We start from the raw sequence: 21,275 nt of genomic DNA, 5'->3' as shown, positions 1-21,275 counted from the left end.
ATTACCAGCTCACTCATGGTTGCTTCTGATTTAAATATTTTAGATTCAGTCTTTTCCATAGCTCATCTGGGGTTTTTTATTGTTGGTGTTCAAGGGTCTAATTTTGCCTTTTGTGTGATGGTTATATTTTTGAAAAAAGAATAATCAGTCTTTTGGAGTTAATATTGGTTAGTTTCAGTCAAGGACAGGTCCTCATTATGCTTTGAGCATTATAGAAATAAAAAAACCTCTTCAGCAGCTTTCCCTTTAATATATAGCACAGGAATATAAAGAAAAAATACCTCAATGGGACTGGTGGGTGTATTTGCTCAGCTGTAGCATTGTTTGCTTAGTGTTACACAACTGACTCTAATCTAGGTTTCACAGCAGTTTCCCTTTTATATAGTATTTTATTTAAGCATGTCTGTTAAATTTATCATGAATGTGAGTCACATGGGTTTTTTTGAATGAGAGCTTTACAGTCCAGACTCTTTAATGAAATTAGAATTATAAAGGGGTTCTGATTATTCCAGTCAAAAGAGTCTGAGATTTTTTTCCTGATTACGATAAATTATATTGTGGATTTTCATTTGGGATTTTCACCCAGCCTCAAAAATATCTTACAAACATGCTTTAAGACTCAGGAGTACTCATATTAGTCTGTTGGCATCAGTTTGCTTTTAAGCAGTAGCCTAAAAACTACTTCTGAGCTTGGTGTACTCAGCAGCTCACAAAATCAAACCATTAGCAAAAAATAGTTTTGAACTCCCTGAAGATTTTGTTATTGACTTCCATTAGTGTAAGTTCTGTCCCAGAGTTGCAGATTGAGCATAAATATTGCAGACATCAGTATGAAGTAGTGCCATTAATGCAGGTGTCGTTGAGTGGTTTTTTAATAACATGGAGCAAATCAGGCATGAGAGAGGCATCTTAGGAATCCTCACAAATGGGGAGCAACTGCCCATCCTGTGCAAGTGCATCACCTCAGTGGGAAATCAGACATTAATTGCATTAAAGCTATTTTTCCTAATAGGCCACTGTTGATAGTCATTTATTTATGTGAAAGAATTAATATTGTTTATTTTCATGTATATACTTGTCCTCCCCATTCTGCAGCTCTGACCTGGGAATAAGAAGTAGGCAGACAATAGTAGGTCTGCTGCCAGTAATGAATGTGTAGGTGTTCCATGAGTCATAGTCATGATTAATTATAAAAATCCTATTAAATAACATTAATTGAAGAACTAATGAAGTGGCAGGTTCTCAAAGCAGCACTTCACATGAGGTTTTTTTTTACCAGTATGATTTCAGTGATATTAATGGTCTCCCTCAAAGATGTCACTTTCCCCTTCAGTACATCAGGGAGGTAAAGTAGCTGTTATGAAATAAATAAATGTTTATTTCTTGAAGCATCTAACTTGGGTAAAATTACTTGATACACTATATTGCAGTGTCATGGTCTCACTTCAGATACATGTATTGAAGCTGCAATCTAGACACTTTTTTTTATAAAACAGCAAGTGCTTCCACATCTTGCCTTTTCCTTTGCATTTCTTTTAATTTATACTTAAGTATTTCCTTTCTGTTCAAAAATTTTCTTCAGTATGAAACTGCTGTGCAAAGAACTGGAAAGAAAGACAGAATCTGCAGAATAAATAGTGAATGTGAATCTAAATACCTAATCCAACCAAATACCCAAGCAAATATTGAGGGCTTTTTTTCCTTTCAATTACTGCAGGTTGTTACAGAATCTTAGATGTTTTTTGTGTGCTATTTCCAGGGAGATGTGTTGATGAATTACAAACCTTTCAAAGCAAATAGAGAACTTCTAGAGAAATGACACAGGAAGATAGTTCAGTTGTTATAATTCTTTGAGCTTTGTGAGGCAAATGCTCTCTTTCCAAAATATAAATGGATTTGATGCGTTCAGTAAGTAGGAGTTTCAGTTTTCTCAAATGTCACACCAGGTGAGGTTTTTTAATGAGAGTAACTTGAAATAGATGGCAAATCATTGGGAAGACTCTTACCATTACACATTACACATCCATCGCAGCAGAATGTGCCTTAGGCACCTCCACAATGTTTGCTTCTTGTCAGACAAATGCTGTGATGGATAAACCCCCCAGAAAAGGTCGGCCCTGGCAGCAATGCTCGCTTGTCTGGGAAGCTGAAAGGTCAGGATGCTCAGGATTCTGCTAGGACTGGAAGCTGAGCCTCTCACTAACCTGTGGTTGGACTTTCACTCCTAATTTTATGTGAGCTTGTTGTGTGTTGCGCTTCTGGAAGTTCATTTCTGTAGGTGAGTGCTCTCTTACAGTCTTAAACACCAGTTGAGTGTTTTTCAGCCTTTTCTGAACTCCTTTAATTGAAATAAATCATTTTTGTGGGAAACCATCTCTTGTCTTATGGGTGTTTCAAGTAAAATACCTATCCTAGTACTGTGACAGAATTATCTTAACACTGTCATGGCATTAGGATGTCATCTGATACTGAGATTTCTGTGCCATCAGATAAAATTGGTTTTAGAAAACAGTGCAATCATCTTGATTGTTTCAACCATCTGAACAGCTCTCTAATACTACTGAACTGCTGACATGAATTAGCTGAGCAGCCTGTGTCTCTTGAGGAGTTTATTTGTAGATGATGATGATGATTAAGCCCAGGAACCTCAGTGAAGTGGACTCTCCACTGTGTCAGCATGGGGACAGTCTATGTTTAGGGCTTTTGACCTTCCAGCCTGGTCTCTCTGGGAAATGCCCTGTCCAGAGCATAACACAGAGTCCACAATAGAGCTCTCAGAGTCTCTGACTGCCTTCTGCTCTCTCTCCAGGCACCACATCTTTTGTTGACCCAAATTGTTTCCCCTTCACTAGCTCTGATGTATTATTCATGTTATTTCAATGTGGTTTTACTTTTGATAAAGGAATGGGATTTCCCCATTTGACTGTAAACATGGTGAGAAAAAGCTTTTAGGACATTATTCCAGCCCTAGTTTAGCTGTAACCAGCTGAAATATAAATATCAAAACCTCCTTGTCCTTTCATTAGAGATTAAGGAAAAGCATTATGAAGAAGTAGGACTGTGCTTGGTTTGACTTAGTGTCACAAATGAAACAGAAGCTTCATTTAATTGTTTGTACCTTTGCATGTAACAATGTTAAAAAACACACAGAATCTTCCAGTGGAGAAAAATGGCTTTAATGTTAAAGAGAGCAAGTAGGAATTGGTGCTGGAACAGAAGAAAATATGTATATTTACTAAGGGAATCTGTGACATAAAGCATAACACTAATCTCTGGCAGTTCTTTCCCATTTGATGGCACTAACATTTCTATAATTAAGAGCAATGGAATTATTTAGAGGAAAACTGTGTTATAAACTATTCTTTTTTTAATTGAACAGCTGTAATTTCTACCAATGGAGAAAACTATATTATAAGAAAATGATTATTAGTTTAAAATGCAAAGTTAAATGAATGCAAAATTAACAAACAGATGGTGAAGAATTATTGTGCTTTATTTTACTCCTGGGTAAAAGGGCTCATGCAGGATTGTAAAAATGTCATCACACTTCGTAAACCTGAAAGCAAACAGAATTTGCAGTTGTGCACATCTGTTTTGGGACACTGCTAGAGGGTTAGAAGAATCAATGTTGTTTTCAAATAAGGGTATTCATCAAAAGGATATCATTTACTTAACAGTTATGGCTTCTGCTAAGCATCAGACTTAATGTTCTGTGGAATTCATTACAAAATTTGGCAGCTTTTTTCTTCACAAGCTACTGAGGCAGCATTCTGCAAAACTGAAACAAACAGCCCCTTCTTACCCTCACCTCCCTGAAGCCCAGTTGAATAACCTGCTTCAATGTTTGACCAGTAATTTTAGGGTTTTAAATTCTAGGTCAAGATGTTGCACTTCACATTGCTTGCCCTAGGAATACCAGTGAAGGATCAGGATGGAAAGACATGGGCTTATTTATTTATTTCAGTGGCTAGTGAGTTAAAGAATTATATAAAATTTGGAATACCATGTCTTGGGAGAAGCAATGGGACAAATACATAGAAATGTCTAATTTAGTCAAGTTGAAAAAAAAAACTAAAAGCCCTAGCCAGATAAAACATGTCAAGTTTTTATTAGGGAAGAAATGATACTAATGTTCAAGCTGGTAGTTTCCAAGTATGCCACCTAATTGCTTTGTTTGAGCTCAATTTACAGAAATTAGTGAACTGAAGATGTAGGATTTTGTTTACGATGACTTTGTGCCATTTGGAGAGTGCAATTTAGGAACAGCCAAGGAAATAGGAATTATGAACAATAAGGTACTGATTGCAGTCAGTGGGGAAGGAATACTAAGGAGGTGCTCACTAATGAGGAAGGTATTAAAGGCAGGAAATTCTTGCATTTTTTATGTCTCTACATAATCCAGAGTTTCTTGTCACTCCATCCCTTCTACTACCTTGTAAATTATATGTATCATTGAGTGTATATAGTGACTTGGGCTGACATTAACTTTCTGTTAAATCAGGGTAATGTATCTTCAAAATCTTTCTTGAAAGAGTGCATTATTAAGACAATAAAATGAAAACACAAAGTAAGGCCATGTCAGAAGACAAGTTTTCTGCACACAATTAACATTTTTTGCACACAGTTTGTGTCCTTTGCACACAATTAATGTCTTCTGTGCCTTGGCCTGATTAAGCATTTTTAATTGTATGATCCCATGCAGAACAGTTTGTGCCTAATTCAGTCCATAGGATGGACATTGCTGTCTTAGTATAAAACTCTTCAATATTCCATTTTTTTTTATTGTTTAGTGTGTAGGTATGTAGACTATGCAGATACTGCTGAAAAGAAAGATTTCCTCATTTCTGCATTATTTTTTCAATAATGTTTTCACTATAATGAATATGTGAATAACTTGTCTGTAAATTTTTTTTTAAATAGCAGATATATATGGCCTTGTTATGTGTCTTAGGCTATGTTTTCCACCAGAGAAGTTGAATTTATTTATATCTGCTAATTTGGATGGCAAATTGAAGGAGTTTCAAAAATACTCAGACTTAGTTAAAAAGGTTGCACTGATATTGCAGTTCTTCATTCTGGTGCCGTTGTGAGTGCACAATCTGTGTAGAAATTAAGGCTGAATTTTTACAGGGCAAAGAAAACTTTTAACAGTAAGATTAAGAACTAAAAAAAAAAACTAAGAAAAATTTTACTTAGTAAAAGTAAGTGATACCTGCCCAGTATCATCAAGGAGCTTCATGGAAGAGATGAAACTCTTTTGCAGGCCATTACTCTGTTGCCATAACTAAGTGCTTTTCTTCTCCCAGGAGCCATCCACAATCTTTTCCAATATTTCCTTTCTTTTCTCTCTGTAAATTAAGCACAGTCTCACAGGTAACAGGTTTCTTTAAGTCAGTGACTCCTCTTAAAATATCTGTTCTATGCACAAAATCCACGTTTGATCTGTAATGCTCCTTGTGTGGTAGTGCACACACGTGTGCGTGTCTGCTCATTCCTTTATCTGTGTCTCTGTGTCTTGTGTTGCCTTGTATTTGTCTGCCTGTATCATTTCCTTTTGTCAGGGAGAAAAGGAAGAGGCAGACCTCCCAAACTGCAGGTTTAAAGCCTTTGTGGCTGCATGAGAGCACTGCTATTTGAGCTGGCTGGGTGACAGTGATACAGCACTAGGTGTCAGAGAACAGTGTACTTTTCCTCCTTGTAATCTTCATCCAATTTCAGTTGTCTCAGACTTCTGGCTTTTTGTTCAGGTTGATATTTTTAGCCACTCCACTCTTCATCTCTCCTTAACATTTCTCATCCCTTTTGCCTAGGTTCTTTCTGAGATCTGTTCCATCACCATTTCCTGAGTCTTACACCCGAGTTCCCTTAAGGTCTTTATCCAATTTGAGTGCCCAGGTTTGATTAATTGGCCCTTCAAATGTTATCCCTGCCCCTCCTCAGCTTCCATCTCCATCTATGGTTTCTCCTCCCAGTCTCATCAGATTCATTCACACAGTGACTCCCTTTTGTCTCTTTGCTCCTTACTTGTCCATCTCCCTGTGTGCTGGATACTCCTGTTCCCCAGATGATTAAGTGACAGTAGTATCAGGATCCTTAGGGATGTCTTCTTTCCATTTGAGTGGCTTTTTGTGCTTAGGCATAGTGTATTTATTACAGACTTCCTCCCTCTAATCCTTGTCACACTGAAGAAACCTTTGCAGGAGGTACATGATGTCCAGTCAGTGCTAGAAATTGGAGAGGATCAGTTATGATCAATGAGAGTAGGTTTTTCTGTGATTTTTCACTGACAAACATGTGGAAGTGTTTTACATGAAAAAAAAAAAGAGATAGTTTTCTCAAGCTTGGTCACATCTGGATAGATCTGCAGGGAAAGGGCAGAAGTTGCATCCCCCATTCTAAAATTCATGACAAATTGCTTGTCCCATGAATGAGGCAGTTTTTAAGATGAACAAAATGTTTTTGTTAATGACTTCCCTTTTGTCAGAAATGGCTGGAAAGTTTTGTTTAAGTGTTCCAATAACATCTAAGAGAATTTAGAGATGTGTTGTGAGAAGTTTACCCCAGCTCTTTATTGTTCAGAAAACTTGCAAAAATAGAAGAGGATTTATATAAAAGTATTTTTAAACAATCTCCATTAACATCCCTTCTTTGATAGTGCTGTGCTGACAAAAACATTGGTGTGGACTTGGCTGTGGGACCAGTAGAGAACTTGTGTCAACACAGGACAGCTCAGGACTCTCATCTAAATTTTGACCTCCCTGTGGATGTGCCTACCTGTGAGCTGTGTTCCAATTCCAGCTGCAGGCAGTGGAGATCTGGCCAGTATTGTCAGTGGAGCCTGAAAATGGTAACCCACTGTTTGGCCAACTGAATGGCCATGAGGTAAATTCCATAAAATGACTGAGCCTTATTAAATATAACGAAATTTGGATGTTCTCATCAAGGCTTGTGTCCTTTGGAAGCACAGTGTGATTGTATGAGCAGTAAATTCTCCTTTTACTTTAAATGCCTTTATAAATGTACTTATGGCATAACCTATAGAATGTTTGAGCTACTTCAGAATCCCTATATATGATTTAGGAGTTTAGGAGCTGTGCTGGGTTTGACAGAAAGTTGACTTCATCCCAGTATGTTCTGCAGTGACCAGTAACAGATGCCTAGAGATGATCATTAAACAACAAGCATGTAGCAATGTTTCCCTCAATTATTTTTTCTCAAGCCTCCAACAATTTGTGGCTCAGCCCATGCTCTGCCAACACAAAGAAATGTCTACACACACTTCTTAAGACCTTCTGAGCATGAATCAAATGGAACTGGCACAATAGTCTGTTTTCTGAGCCTGCCAAAAAGCAGCCTCAAACCAAAGCTGATGATTTTTGTTCTTGCCTTGTTTGTCCTGGAGTTGCTGATGCTGAAGCCTAATAACCACAGTTTAAATTACATTAAACATTATTGACCTTCTTGTTGTTGACAGTCTAACTAAACAACAGGCTCATGTGTGCTCTTCTGCCATGGTGGATATTAGATGGGAATTAAGGGAGTAGCTGGTTGATAGCTGTGGAAAAGCTTAGCCTCACTCAAAACATTTACATTATCCTAACTCTTGCAGAAAGCGAGGAGGTGATTAAAAAAAAACCCTTTTTCTTCATGAAAGTGTGAAAAAAGCAGCAAAGGCAGAGCCTGTGAGGGAGATCATATCCATGCAGTTATTCTGCTAGCTTATGTAATGATGAGTAAAACACAGCTCTAAGGCACCCAAACCCTTCAGTAGAGCTTCTGAATAAACAGGGTATGGGAACATTTCAGGTTATATGAGGAAGAATTTATGTGCAATAAAGTTTGTATGTTTTCTCCTACATATTTCAGGTTTCAAATAAAAAATGGTATCTTACTTAGCAAACTTGATTCTTGCAAGTTTTTAACCTATTCACCCCCAATTTTACAAAAAAACACTCCTCCAAAACTTGAATGCTTTTTTTCTCTGAATTCTTAAATGCCTTAATAGCAACACAGTTTATTTAATGTACTTTTAAATGAAGTGGTGTGAATGCAACTGGTGTGAATGAGAAACAAAGTAGTGACTTTTAGAGAGCCTGAAATTTCCACACTTAAAGAGACTTCTGCTTTCTGCCTTGATTGCATGTGTTGAGTCACTTTGTTAAGGTTTGAGGAAGAGGAGTAACTGATCTCTGATTGACTTGCTTGTTATAAATTGAAGTAATTTCCAAATTTGTGACATGAGTCACATAAAATTAAAAAGCTAGAAGGTAATTTCCAGTACTCCTGGAAAGGTGTTCTGTTTAGTACTTCTAATCAGTAGTTCAGTCGAAAGCCATTAATTGTTTTTATGTTGCCATTTTACTGCATTGTGCTCTTTAGTGCTTTATGGTACTTAAACCAGTGTATTTGACATGAGAGGTGCTAATGGTCATTAGTGTCTGCAAGCAATATAAAGCTCTTTCTAGATGATGGAGTAACCAATGAAGATCATCAGAACATACTTCGTTAATCACTGTTTGTATAAAAACTTCTTCATGCTCTCATTAATGACAGGTTGTTAAGGTCCAGTTCTCTTCAGTCACAGGTTTATGTGACAGCATTTCCCTAGAGCTAAACTGTTGGAAATTTGCTCTTACAGGTAATACATTAAATTGTTTAACCAAGGACAGATGGCTTGTGTGTATTTTTGGTACACTGTCATAAAATTAAAAGTTCTTATTGTTCTCATACATTGTGTCACCTGATCTTTAAAAAAAGAAAAAGTTCATAATCAGTGAAAAACTTGTAATTTGCTTAAGAACATTTTGCAATTCACAGTACTAACATTTAGGTTTAGGACACTAACCAAGTTGCAAAGTACTTACTCAGACTGTATTTTAGCCTTTCTTTAATATCTGCCTTCTAAGGGTTGTTACTTGTCTGGTTGCTGAGTAATACTTTAAAATAATTCTAAGGGCAATAAAGTAATGATAAAACATGACCTCTGATTAGTTCTTGGTGCTATCTGGATAAACTCTTACATTGTCTTACAGGCATCTTTTTATAATTTGAGCAGGATTTTGGAGTACCCTAAAGTATGGAGCAGCAGGAAGGTTAGAAATATGTAAACAAAAAGCTGCTGCTCTTGTCACCATTTTCCACTTTGGCCATCTGTTTCCAGTAAAGCCAGTAGGATTTGTGACATCAGCTGAGCTGAACAAGGCAGAATTAACATTTTTGTTCAGCCGGTTTTGGTGCAATTACGGTTGTAGCAAGGAGGTTTTTGAGTTTTTGTCTTCCTGGAAATCTTCTGTGGTTTCTGCCACTCTTATTTCATGGAGGATGCTCTCCCATAGACCTAGAATACAGAGAAGTGATTAATCAGGTTTTGTTTTCTGTTGGTTCACTTAGTTCTTCCACTGTATTTGTACAACAATGTCATATTTGAGCCTGTGGGATTAGTAAATAAAGGGAATTCTTAAATCAAATTTTAAAGATGGCATAGCTTTTGCTTTCCAAAATCAGTTCCTTTTCTGTCTGAAAAAGCAGATGTAAAAATAAAAAAGTAAAAATTATCAAGTAGAAAGAGGAGTGGATAGTTTTAAATGATGGAAATCACAGTAGTAAGAAGTAGCACAAGTAGGGATGGACTCAGAGCTTTCTTGCAATGGACAAGTGCACAAGGAACTTGCTGAAGGGAACAGTTGGTAACCACTGAAGGACTTCCTGAGTAGGAAAATAGTCTGCTAGCTCTGCTTTAGTTTATTTCCTTGAGTGTACTATGAATAAGTAATAAACTATCTCTCCAGCTTTCTGACACCTTATAAAGTTGGGGTTTTTTTCCTGTAGAACAGGAATGTAAAATTATTTGATCCATAAACAAAACAGTGTTTGTCTTACCTTGACAGATTACCATTTTCCAACACCTGCCCTTCAAATTCAGCTTCCACCCCCTTCCCATAACACCTTATTTTGTGCTCATGCTAATGAAACTGGAGACTCCAGCCTGTCCCTGGCTCTGGGACTGTCCTCATATGGGCATGCATCTCATGGGCAACATGATTGATTGCTTCATTCCATCTCCTGCTGTCATGGTGCCATGTTTTAGCAGTAGTAAAGTAGTATTTGTTACTGATTTTATTTAGCAGAGCTTTTAATATTTTTGTTTAATTTAATACATTTCTGCTGTTCTTTTGGGGTCATAGCATGGGGCCTCGCTTCAGAGGAGTGTTGGCTTCTAGTGCTGGAAAAGTAACTCTTCTCACCAACATCTGCTGCCAAAAAAATCCCTTTGGGCATTAGTTTCTTCAGACTGCTTTATCTCTCTTACAAATTCTGCAAATGTTGATATTCTGTGCTTTTTATTTGCTTTAGATGATACATACCACATTGTTTTCAAAGTGTGTTTCACTTATCTGCCAAATGCTTTTCATTGCCAGTGCAGTTTAGCAGATGGGTTTGAAGGGTTCAATTACATGTAACTTGGGTTTCCATTTTTCTTCCAGCATCTTTATGTGGTTCCTTAAACCACCATCAACATTTTTCAAGGTTTTTTAGTAATCCTGTAGTTTCCTAATTTTCAATAATTTCTTCATTTATTCATAGAACATTTGGGAAAAGTTACATTCTGATTTTGTACTTGCTACGTACCATGGTTGATTGGTGGTTTTGAAAAACAGATGTGGTATTTAAAAATGCCATTTGTATTGCTATTTTATTCCATTATTCCTAGCTTTTAATAAATGGTGGATTATTTTAGTGTTTTTTCAGTTCTTTCATAATTTTCTTTTCCTGATTAAATAGCTACTGAGGGTCAATGATGGGATCCAGCAAAGTCATGTTGAATACTTTTTTGAGAGATACACTTTGGACCTTAGTTCCTCCCAAGTTCCCCTTTCTATTTTTTCTCTACTGAGTAAAATCTTTGAAAAATGTGGCCTGTAAGAGTTGTGTCTTAGCTAAACCTGGTCCATCTCCATAGGTTTTCAGAACATCAAGGACAAAGTAGGACACTGGTTGTGTGTGGCTCAGAGTGGAGCTGCAGTTCTTGTTGTTGGAGGCTTTGGGCTGCATTTTCATGGTTTTACATCTAAGTTCAGGATTTACCTTGTGCAGCATCCTCAGCAAGTGCTCACTGAAGGTAGCATTTCCTAAAAGGAGTTTCTTGTAGTATTTTGGTTTTGTTGGCAGTCCATAAATGTAATTGCCATTGCTGCTGCCTTGCTCTCCTTCAAGAGCTCCATGTTATTATTTGTTCCTCTCCTCTCCTCTCCTCTCCTCTCCTCTCCTCTCCTCTCCTCTCCTCTCCTCTCCTCTCCTCTCCTCTCCTCTCCTCTCCTCTCCTCTCCTCTCCTCTCCTCTCCTCTCCTCTCCTCTCCTCTCCTCTCCTCTCCTCTCCTCTCCTCTCCTCTCCTCTCCTCTCCTCTCCCTTACCTGCACATCAGCAGGTGTCAGACATGGGTAGAGCTGATGATGTCCTGCAAGTCACAGGACAGACTTACCATTGTAGCCCACAAACTTGGCAGTAGTTCTCCTTGGTGATCCCCTTTCATTTCTTTGCCAAAGCATTTTCTCTCTTGACACTGCAGTTCTATTTAGCATACACTAATATTTTTTCTGTCTCTTGTCCATGAGTTTTGGTGCTGGCAGATATTTTTCTGAAGATGTTCATTTCATCTGGTTTTAAAGAATATCAAGGTAGCTGTTGACACAGCTTTGTGATTTGTATTTTCATAGGGCTGGTTTTGATATCTATGGACTTGTAGCACTATTTCATGCCTAATTTCATGCCAGGCTTTGAAACAGAGAAGAATTATGGGAATAAATATTGTCTGTATTTGAAGAATTAAGCAGATGCAGTACATAACTTTTCTTTGATTTGGTTTATGTTTGTATTTGGATGTTACTTGACACTTCAGCTAGTAATCAAACACACCAGTGTTAGTGTTGTATTTTTATTGTGAAAAATGAGAGTCCCTGAGCTCAGTTGTTGCTGTATATTATGTATACCTTCCTGTGAGCTGCTGACCTGTTTTTTCTTAAGTTTACTCAAAATCTTACGGTGCTGTGCCTTAAAAATTATCGTTGCCTTGGTGAAAAAGTGCAAAAGGATGTTACAGTGCTTCAGGGACTGTAATGAATCTGAGAAAGAAAAAAGACTGATTAACTGAATCAGAAAGGTGTGGGTGATTTTTTACAAGCAGACTGATAGACTCTGCTCTCTCTTGACTGGAGAACTGGAGGATCATTGCGTAGTTCTTTCTGAGAAATTATTTCTCTGGTGCCTAATAATAATTGTGCTTATTTATGGCTTCTCAAAGTTCAGTGGTGATATTTGTGTAGTCTTGAAAGGCAAGATGAGAAGAAAGTGCAAGGTTATGTAATGCATTATCGTCCCAGAGAGAATTGTATAATGCCAGTAAGATTTCTGGGAGAACATCATACTTGAGTTCCATTTGCATTTCTGATTACAGTGTCTGTGGTTTTACATTACAGCTTACAGAGCCATGTGGTTTTTAGTCATAACCTATCGACAGCATGGTGTCATCTGCCTTTATTTTCAGAATAAGTCTCCAAGCCCCATTACTGAAGGCATAGCTCAAGTTAGATAACATAGAATGGAAATGCTTTTCTGTGACAAGAAGAGTTTTAATTGTCAGAGTGGGTTTAGAGCTCACTGTGTTTGGGAGTGCCACTGAAAGACAACACTACCCACTAATTTCCTTCTCAGTATTCACTACCTCCTACTGGCCAAGGTGTTCATCTGCTAAATGAATGGGGGGGGGGGGACAGATCAGGCTAAAAAATTACAAGAAAAAGGAATTTTTAAATGACTTGTTCTGTTTGTTTTTCAGCGATGTGCATTTTGTAAGCACCTTGGAGCCACTATCAAATGCTGTGAAGAGAAATGTACCCAGATGTACCATTACCCCTGTGCTGCTGGAGCAGGCACATTTCAGGATTTCAGTAACTTGTCCCTCCTTTGTCCAGACCACATTGATCAGGCTCCTGAAAGATGTAAGTACACAGTGTTCAAATGACACAATTAGTACCAGGTTTTATAAAAAACAGGATCAGCTTAAGAATGAATTAGTTTACATGCACTGTCACAGTTCACATACCCAAGAATTCATGTGTATTCAGGGATAGAAAAGATGTGAGTTCATACTCTTCTGTTTTTAAAGACCAGCAGTCCTGCACAGCAAAGTGTTTTTCTTTTAATGACAGAACAAGGAAGAGGATTACTGGTAAACCTTGTCCTCTGTCAGGTTTTAGTTCAGCTGATAGACTTGCTTGTCCTAACTCAAGTTAGAGCAACCTTCTTGCAAACACTTCAGCTAAATAATAGATGTAGGTCTCTTAGATTTAGGTCTCTTTATTTTGTACTTGTTCCACAGAGGAGTTGGTTCCGAAGCTCTCAGCTTTATCTCGAGGAGAATAAAACTGTTTCTTTTGTAAGACTTCATTAAAGTTTAAAATGAATTTACTTTTGTTATGAGAAGATTAGTTGAGAAAATTGAATTAAAGTACTAGCTATTAAATATATTAATTAAATTTGAATTTCATGAGTATGGTCAAGTTTTCTATGCATAAGAACTACTAAGTAATTTTTTGAGTTCGTTGAATTGTTCATAATTTTGAACAAAATAGTAATTGAAAAAAATATTTCTTTTTAGCAAAGGAAGAAGCAAATTGTGCAGTGTGCGACAGCCCTGGAGACCTCTTAGATCAACTTTTTTGTACTACCTGTGGCCAGCACTACCATGGGATGTGCCTGGACATTCAAGTCACACCTTTAAAAAGAGCAGGTTGGCAGTGTCCTGATTGCAAAGTGTGCCAGAACTGCAAGTAAGTGAGACTTACAGGACATGGAGGAGGATGGTGTGAGATTTATGTGCTGTGGTTTTGAAATGCATATTTCATTAAATGTTTGGGGTTTTTTTCCAAAAAGTGTAGATTATTTCCCCATCTTTTCTGTTGTATTAAGTAGCTGAGCAAACCCTTGTATTGGAAGCTTTGTTCTAAAAGAGCTGAGCTGAAAGTCCTGTATGTTTTACCCCTAGAGTTATTATCATTATCATGGCAGGTTCTGGAAAGCAGCAAAACATTCTGATTTTTTTCCTCCTTTTATATACAGGAGGGTTTTTTCTCAAATTTACCAAATAAATAATTTTACTGTAGTGTCTTCACAGTCTAAGAACCTGTGCTTTTACTCAGCTGACAGTTCAGTTGTGCCTGTACCTACACTCTGGGCAGGTCTCCTGCATTAGGCCCTCTCATTTCATGTCTTTCAGAGGCAGATAAAGAATCATTATGAAAACAAAACCGTGCCTTAGTTGAGCAGAGAAACAAAGTGACATGAGTGGCCCTGTTTGAGTAGTTGCACCAGACAATGAAACTTAGTTGCTGTGGCACTGTAAGGGTTCACTTAGAAAATCCTGTCTGCTTGTGGGCTTGTTCTCTTATAACTTAATCTGATGGGCACTGCAGGGTTCTTTTGCTTGCTTGTTTTTTAAAAGGACTTACTGGAAAAGAAATGAGTTTTGTTCAGCTTTAGTCAGATCAGCTGGGACACTATGAAGGAAAAAACCCACTCTGCTACTGCTTCATGTGTCTGATCAGTCAATGCTTTCCTGCTTTCCAAGCAGAACACTTGGTATTTGCTAGCATTCACTCAACCCACTTCAAAAAAAGGGTGTTCCCTGATCATGCACAGCAGATAGCAAATCTCAGCAATGAAGCTAGAATAGAAAAGAATGTTCTAAAAAATATCCCTGAAAATGTTGTATTGGGTAATTACAGCATCTGCTAACAAATCTTCTCTTTAGTGGAAAAGCAGAGAAAATGAGGTATGTTCACAGCCAGTCCATGGGACCACATGGGTTCTGAGGGAACTGGTGGATGAAATGGCTCAGCCACCATCCATCATACTTGAGAAGTTTTGGCAGTCTGGTGAAGTTCCCACTGACTGGAAAAGGAGAAACACAGACCCAGTTTTTACAAAGGGGAATAAGGAAGATCTGGGGAACCACAGGCCAGTCAATCTCACCTGCCTGCCTACCAGGGTCATGGAGCAGATCCTCCTGGAAACTGTGCTGAGACACATGGGACATAAGGAGGTGATGGTGACAGACACCATGACTTCATTGAGGGCAGACAGTGCCTGAAAAATTTGGCGCCTGCTGTGATGGGGTTGCAGAGTTTGTGGAGGAAGAGCAACTGATGTCACCTACCTGGACTTGTGCAAAGTGTTCAGCACTGTCCAGTGCACTATCCTTGCCTCTAAACTGGAGAGAAATGGATTTCACAGATGGAGCACCCATGGATTCAAGAGCTGGGGTCAGGAACTGAAGTGGAGACCAGTGATGGGTGTTGTTCCTCAGGGGTCAGAATTGGGGCTGGTGCTGGTATAAACATCTTTGTTCTGACATGGGCAGTGGGGTCGAGGGCACCCTCAGCAGGTTTGCCACTGACACCAAGCTGTGTGGGACAGTTGATGCTGAAGGGAAGGGACCCCATCCAGAGGGACCTGGGCAGGCTGGAGAGGTGGGGCTGGGTGAACCTTGTGAACTTGAACCAAATGCAACCTTCTGCACCTGGACTGGGGCAGTTCCAAGCACAAGTACAGACTGGGCAGAGGGGCACTCAGAACACAGAAACCAGGGATGCCTTACCCTGGAAGTGTTCAGGATGGGCTTTGAGCAGCCTGGGCTAGTGGGAGGTGTCACTGCCCATGGAACTGTATGGTCTTTAAAGTCCCTTCCAACTCAAACCATTCTTTGATTCTGTAATTACTTGATGTGGTATGGAAGTTCTTCACCATTATTGGAAGAACAGCGTTTTAAGCATATCTTCATGCAAAGAGAGGGCTTTTTAAAACACCAGGTCTCCCAGGTAATGAGGTAGTATCTAGCATGTATAATGCCATGTACTGCAAGGCTTTATCTAGGCAGATCTTGTTGCATGTTTACTTACTGCATTAATTTATTTAAACGAAGGCAGAACACAGTGCCTTTAGATATTACCAAACTATTTGTCTTGTTCTCAGCAAATTTATTTTATCACTGGAATCTGTGGTGGAGCTCTGTAATACATCATTGTAGAAAAAATTGAAATATCTTCTTTAATGTTTGTTTTGCTCTTGCAGTCATATTGTCTGAGATTGTAGGAGCTCCAATAGTCAGACTTGATGGCTCCTTTTTTCCTTTGGAAAAATTACAGTCAGACTGCAGAAACAAGTACAATTGGCTGTTTTCTTCAGAAAGAAATAAAATGTATATTGCAGATTTTGAACTGATTTCAGTACAGAAAGGCCATCAAATCCATCTACACATGTGTAAGTGAAAGTGGGCCAATATCTGGTGTCCAGAATGGTTGCACAGGCAGCTCTTGGTGAATAAACATAGTTGTATGCACTTGTATTTAAAAATGAATTTGAAAGCATTGTCTCTGGAGATATTTGTAAGTAGTGTTTGTATATTTTTATGTGCACACCTGTGTCTTCCTGTTTAGACTTTTCCTGAAACAGATATTTTGTTGCTGCTTATTGAAGTAATTTTTGATCACTTGTTGCTTTCCTTAGACACTCTGGGGAAGACAACAAGATGCTGGTGTGTGATACATGTGACAAAGGCTACCACACTTTCTGTCTACAGCCAGTTATGGATGCTGTACCAACAAATGGTTGGAAATGTAAAGTAAGTGGAAGGGTTTCAGAGTAACTCCTGGTCATTTATAAGAGCCCAAACTTTGTTGTCCACACTATGCTGTTCCAGGTGTATTGTGGATTGCTGTTGCTATGTAATATAATTTGTAATTTCTGAAGGAATCCCACTTGGACATAAATCCTGTGGCTCTACAGCTGCTCTGTGGGGGGAGCTGTCAGTGCTGTGGCTGAGGCAGCCTATGTAGGACAGTAAATCAGCTCCATAGGGAAAGGAGTGTAGGATCCAGGTGCAGGATAACCTGCAGTTAATAACAGCTGCTCTCGTGATACAATGGGAACAAAAATGTAAACTCAAAGCTATATAGTAGTGTATGGAATCCATACTTGAAATCTCTTGATATTCAACTCCTCCTTGCTTACCAAAACAGTTCTGCAGCTTGTGGGTTCCTTTGCATTTGAGGAAGGCAGGATGAATTTGTTGTTTTATCAGTAACTTTGTAAGTAATTGCAGTGGGAAGTCCTTGTATATGAGATTTATGTAATGTTACATCAATTTGTGGCAGTCATAATGTAGCTGAGAGTAGCAATAAAAAAGTTTGATCTCATAAATACTCCTTTCAAGTCAAGAGTAGTGTGTCAGGAAACTTCTTGCTATTGTGCAGTTTATTCATGCTCTGCTATCAGATCTTTGTGTTATCAGGGACAAAAGCTATTAAATTTAATTCAAATCAGGAATATGTCAGTTAATGGCAGTTCTATCATGTTGTGAAATATCATAATTAACTACTAAATTCTTGTGATCTCTAGAACTGTAGAGTATGTGCTGAGTGTGGTACACGAACAAGTTGTCAGTGGCACCATAATTGTTTGGTATGTGACAGTTGTTACCAACAGCAAGACAACTTATCTTGTCCTTTCTGTGAAAAACTGTGCCTCCAAGACTTCCAGAAAGATATGTTGCATTGTCACATGTGCAAAAGGTAAGTATCCAGCTTTTGTTAATTTGTACTGAAGTGCATAAAGCTTATGATGAGCTGTGTGACACTGATGGGTTTCTGGGAAGGATGTACAATGTGTTTGATGTACAGTGCCACAGGATCTTGGGCAGCTCCTTGATCCTTCATCCCTAAATACAATGAACAATAGCAGGCAGCTTTGTTTTAATCTTAGCAAATAAGTATTAATTGGGAGTTACTTGAGGGTACCTGGCAGTTACTTTTTGCAAGCTGCTGCTGCCTATTGAATTTAACCTATTTTGTGAGGAAGCAGGGTGAAAAAGTCATTGTCCTAAAGTTTAAAGAGTCATGTTTGCAGTGATCTAGGTGGTTTTGGTTTTTTTTTTAAATTTTCAAGTTTATGTTTTCTGTTTAATTTTATGTCTTTTACTATTTCAGTAATTTAAAAAACCTAGAAATACAGTACTTGGAACTTTTTAAGAATGTAAGCTATGTTCTTATTCAATAATATTGTATATCACTGTGCAGCATCATGATGATGCTCCACATCTTGTGGAGTCTGATTGGCTTTAGGGACAATTTAGGTCTTCATGTTTAAGTTTGTTCACTGTTTGACATGCTGACATATCATGCTTATTCCTTTAAAGTTCTCAATAATCATCAAGCATTAGTTGAAAATCTCTATTTCCCCATAGGAATGGGAAATAGTGCTATTTTTAATGGGTTTTTACTATGATGCTTTATATTTTCATTACTAAAATCACAGTCACAATAAATTAAATGACAATAAATTAATCTCCCCAGATGGATTCACATAGATTGTGACAGGTCTCCAGGTAGTGAATTGGAGTCTCAATTGAAAGACTACATCTGCACTCTTTGTAGACAAGGAGAAGGGGATCAGACTCAGTCATGTGATGTAATGAACACTTCTGAACTCATTCCTGAACCTGACAGTATAACAGGTAATCAAACTTAAACTTCACAGCTCCACAATGCTAACATCAGATGTAATATCTGTAGTCTCACCAAGTCTTTTTGTGAACCAGCTACACAAATTCTACTCTGTGAGAGTAGAGAATTTCATCCCTTCTCTATTTAACAGCAGCTGCTCAGGCAGTCCATGGGTGGTTTCTCTTTCTGGCTTCAGGATCCTGGGTACAAACATGGGCTGGTGAGCACCATAATTGTGGCTCTCAACATTCCAGCTCCAGCCTCTCAGGCTGTAGCTGTAAACTTCACTAATTTATTTTGGATGTGGTACAGTTCATAAATGTATTCATTTGACAGCCTGGCTGTTTCACTCATTTTTGCCTGGTAGATATTTTTGGAGACATTCAGTTCTCCTGTTTCTCTCTAGCTGCTGGTCAGTCTCATAGTGCCTGTTCTCACTTTATCCAGGAAGGACAGAGCAGTGAGAGCTGGACTGTGTTCAAGGGACAGGTGTTTATTGAACTAGACAGCTTTTAATAGGTGTCCTTTTTCAAAGAAATGTATGATCAGTCATCTTGTTTCTGAGACATTCTTGTCTTAAGTGGACAAATCAAGCAGAAGGTGGAAAGTTGTAGAGAAGTGTAAAGTATGTTTTAAAAAATAAGTCAGTAACAGTAAGAAAGCACAGGGAGAACTTGGATCTGCTGATCTGAGCCCAGTGGTTCATCCACAAGAGCTGTGTTATAAACTCAAAACTAAATGCTTTTGTGTATTTCAAGCACCTACACTGATCCAGGCCCAATGTCCCTGGAGAAGCACAGCTGTGGTTACATTTAGAAGCAAGTTCAATGTAACACATTACCTGCACAGCCACTGCTATGTGCCAGTTTTGGGCTTGCAGCAGTGCTTGTGCACTGATCTTCTGTTATCCATAAGTATCTGTGGTTTTGAAAGCCTGGTAAATTTTGGCAGGTAAGGGGAAGTGTTGGGCTACAACAAAACCCTAATGTTTGTGTTCAAACTGATGTTCTGTATAAACAAGTCATCCCTTTGATGTTAGCCTGTACATTACCTTTTGTGAGCAGTAAAGACATGATGGAAAAGGTGTTCCTGGAGGAAGGGCAGTGACAGGAGGGAAGTGCCTGTGAGTGAGTTCACTCTGTCAGTGAACACAGCCTCCAGGTTAGGAAGAGTGACCACTTCAGCCTCTGCAGAGCATTTCCCTTCTGAAAGCTTAGGAGAGGCTGTAGGCTCCCAGGCAGTTCTTAGAGCATTTTGAACATGTCCAAAACAGAACATACACTGGCACAACTCCCAGTCTCCTACAAAAACCCTTTTTGAGTAGGTAGCAGGTTAATCTGAAGGAATGCTGAAGTTTTAAGCAATGCTTGTGTTGGATTTCTAGCTAGTAGAAACGTTGACAAGCATGCTCTTGTCCCCAAGGAAGAACAGGACTGTCATCTCACCTGCTGGGTGTAATCTGGAGCTGTTACATCAGTAGAGCCATGCAGGGTTTTATACCCAGGAGAGCACTTCTGTACTTTAAAATCAGATTTGGAGCCAATCTAAATTACCATTTCCTCAGAGTTAAAATATCACTTTAAAGTTCACAGTCTGAGAGCAGCTTTTAAGGCGCTAAAAGTAGATCACCTAATAGTTGTGGGCTTTTTCAACTTAAAAAAGACTGTCTTGATGCAGAAAGCTGTGTTTGTTTCCCTTTTATTTTTGTGCTAACATCCATGGAGGATCAGTTCTCTTCAAGTTAATGCTTGCTATATACTTTGTTTTCCATACTTCATCTAGTGCATTTTAATGAATTTCCTTAACTGAAAGAGCTTTTACACAAGGGGAAACAAATAAATTCCTGTTTCTGTGCTCTATAATGATCCTGTCAGCCAAAAGAACATTCAGTCTTTGCCTTTTCCATGCAAAGATTAAGATATCTTAGTTGTCAAGTGGCAAAATTCAGTTTTCAGTATGTTGTTGAATACATAAGGGGAAAATCAGTGTTGCCAGTGCTGATGGTAGATGGAATTTTATATCTATGCCATAATCCACTGTAGTATTTGTATACAAATTTGAAGCCTTCATGCTGCTGGTTCTGTTGAATTTTATAGACTTGGAATTTAAGAAAATTCTTTCTTGTATTGCTCAGGCTGTGCAGAAGTCTGTGACTGTGTGCATATTTTCACTATTAGGTGTATGCAGTTGCCTTACAGACATCTGAAAGCTTCAGTGTTAATGAGTAAAATATTCTTAATTTTTAAGGAATACTGTGTAGTCTCCTTAACCTTCTCACTGACCTGACTTGTCCTAAATCCTGTCATCATTAAATATCAGTCTCTCTGTAGCCAAAAGGTCAAACAGTGACAGCAGTTGCTGATGCCAAAGTAGTAGAATAAACACAGCAATTTTAATAACTGCTTTGCTTCTCCTTAAGCTTGTACAAATGAAATGGAAATGGAAAGTGCTGGAGACGATATGGCATTTCAGGAACAACCCATTACAGGTGATGGCCTTGATCAGGAATCAGCTGTTGGATGTGTTTCAGAAGGTAAGAAAGAGTTCTGCACTCTGAGAAAACACCGGTTCAGAACCTTCTTCCAGTCACTAAGGCTTGCAGTGCATTATAAATGCAAGAGGAAAGAGCACCTAGAAAGCAGTAGGAGACACATTGCAACAGTTCCATCTGAGCTCTCAAGCAAGAGTATTAACTTCTTTGCTTGATGAAAAGAAGTGTT

General features: G+C 38.5%; 1 protein-coding gene across 1 annotated transcript in view; it reads left to right on the top strand.

Moving 5' to 3' along the window:
• KMT2C (lysine methyltransferase 2C) overlaps nt 1-21,275 on the top strand; it is a 189,633-nt gene that overhangs the window by 89,513 nt on the left and 78,845 nt on the right. The window contains exons 8-13 of the mRNA XM_066550958.1: nt 12,834-12,996; nt 13,656-13,827; nt 16,562-16,676; nt 17,453-17,625; nt 18,406-18,566; nt 20,975-21,088. Of these exons, the coding sequence (XP_066407055.1) occupies nt 12,834-12,996; nt 13,656-13,827; nt 16,562-16,676; nt 17,453-17,625; nt 18,406-18,566; nt 20,975-21,088 (898 nt within the window). The remainder of the gene's footprint in view (nt 1-12,833; nt 12,997-13,655; nt 13,828-16,561; nt 16,677-17,452; nt 17,626-18,405; nt 18,567-20,974; nt 21,089-21,275) is intronic.

Source organism: Molothrus aeneus, chromosome 1 (assembly GCF_037042795.1).
Source record: "Molothrus aeneus isolate 106 chromosome 1, BPBGC_Maene_1.0, whole genome shotgun sequence".
NCBI classification, from domain to species: domain Eukaryota; kingdom Metazoa; phylum Chordata; class Aves; order Passeriformes; family Icteridae; genus Molothrus; species Molothrus aeneus.
The sequence above is the reverse complement of the archived record's forward strand: the minus strand, read 5'-3'. Positions and strand labels throughout refer to the sequence as shown.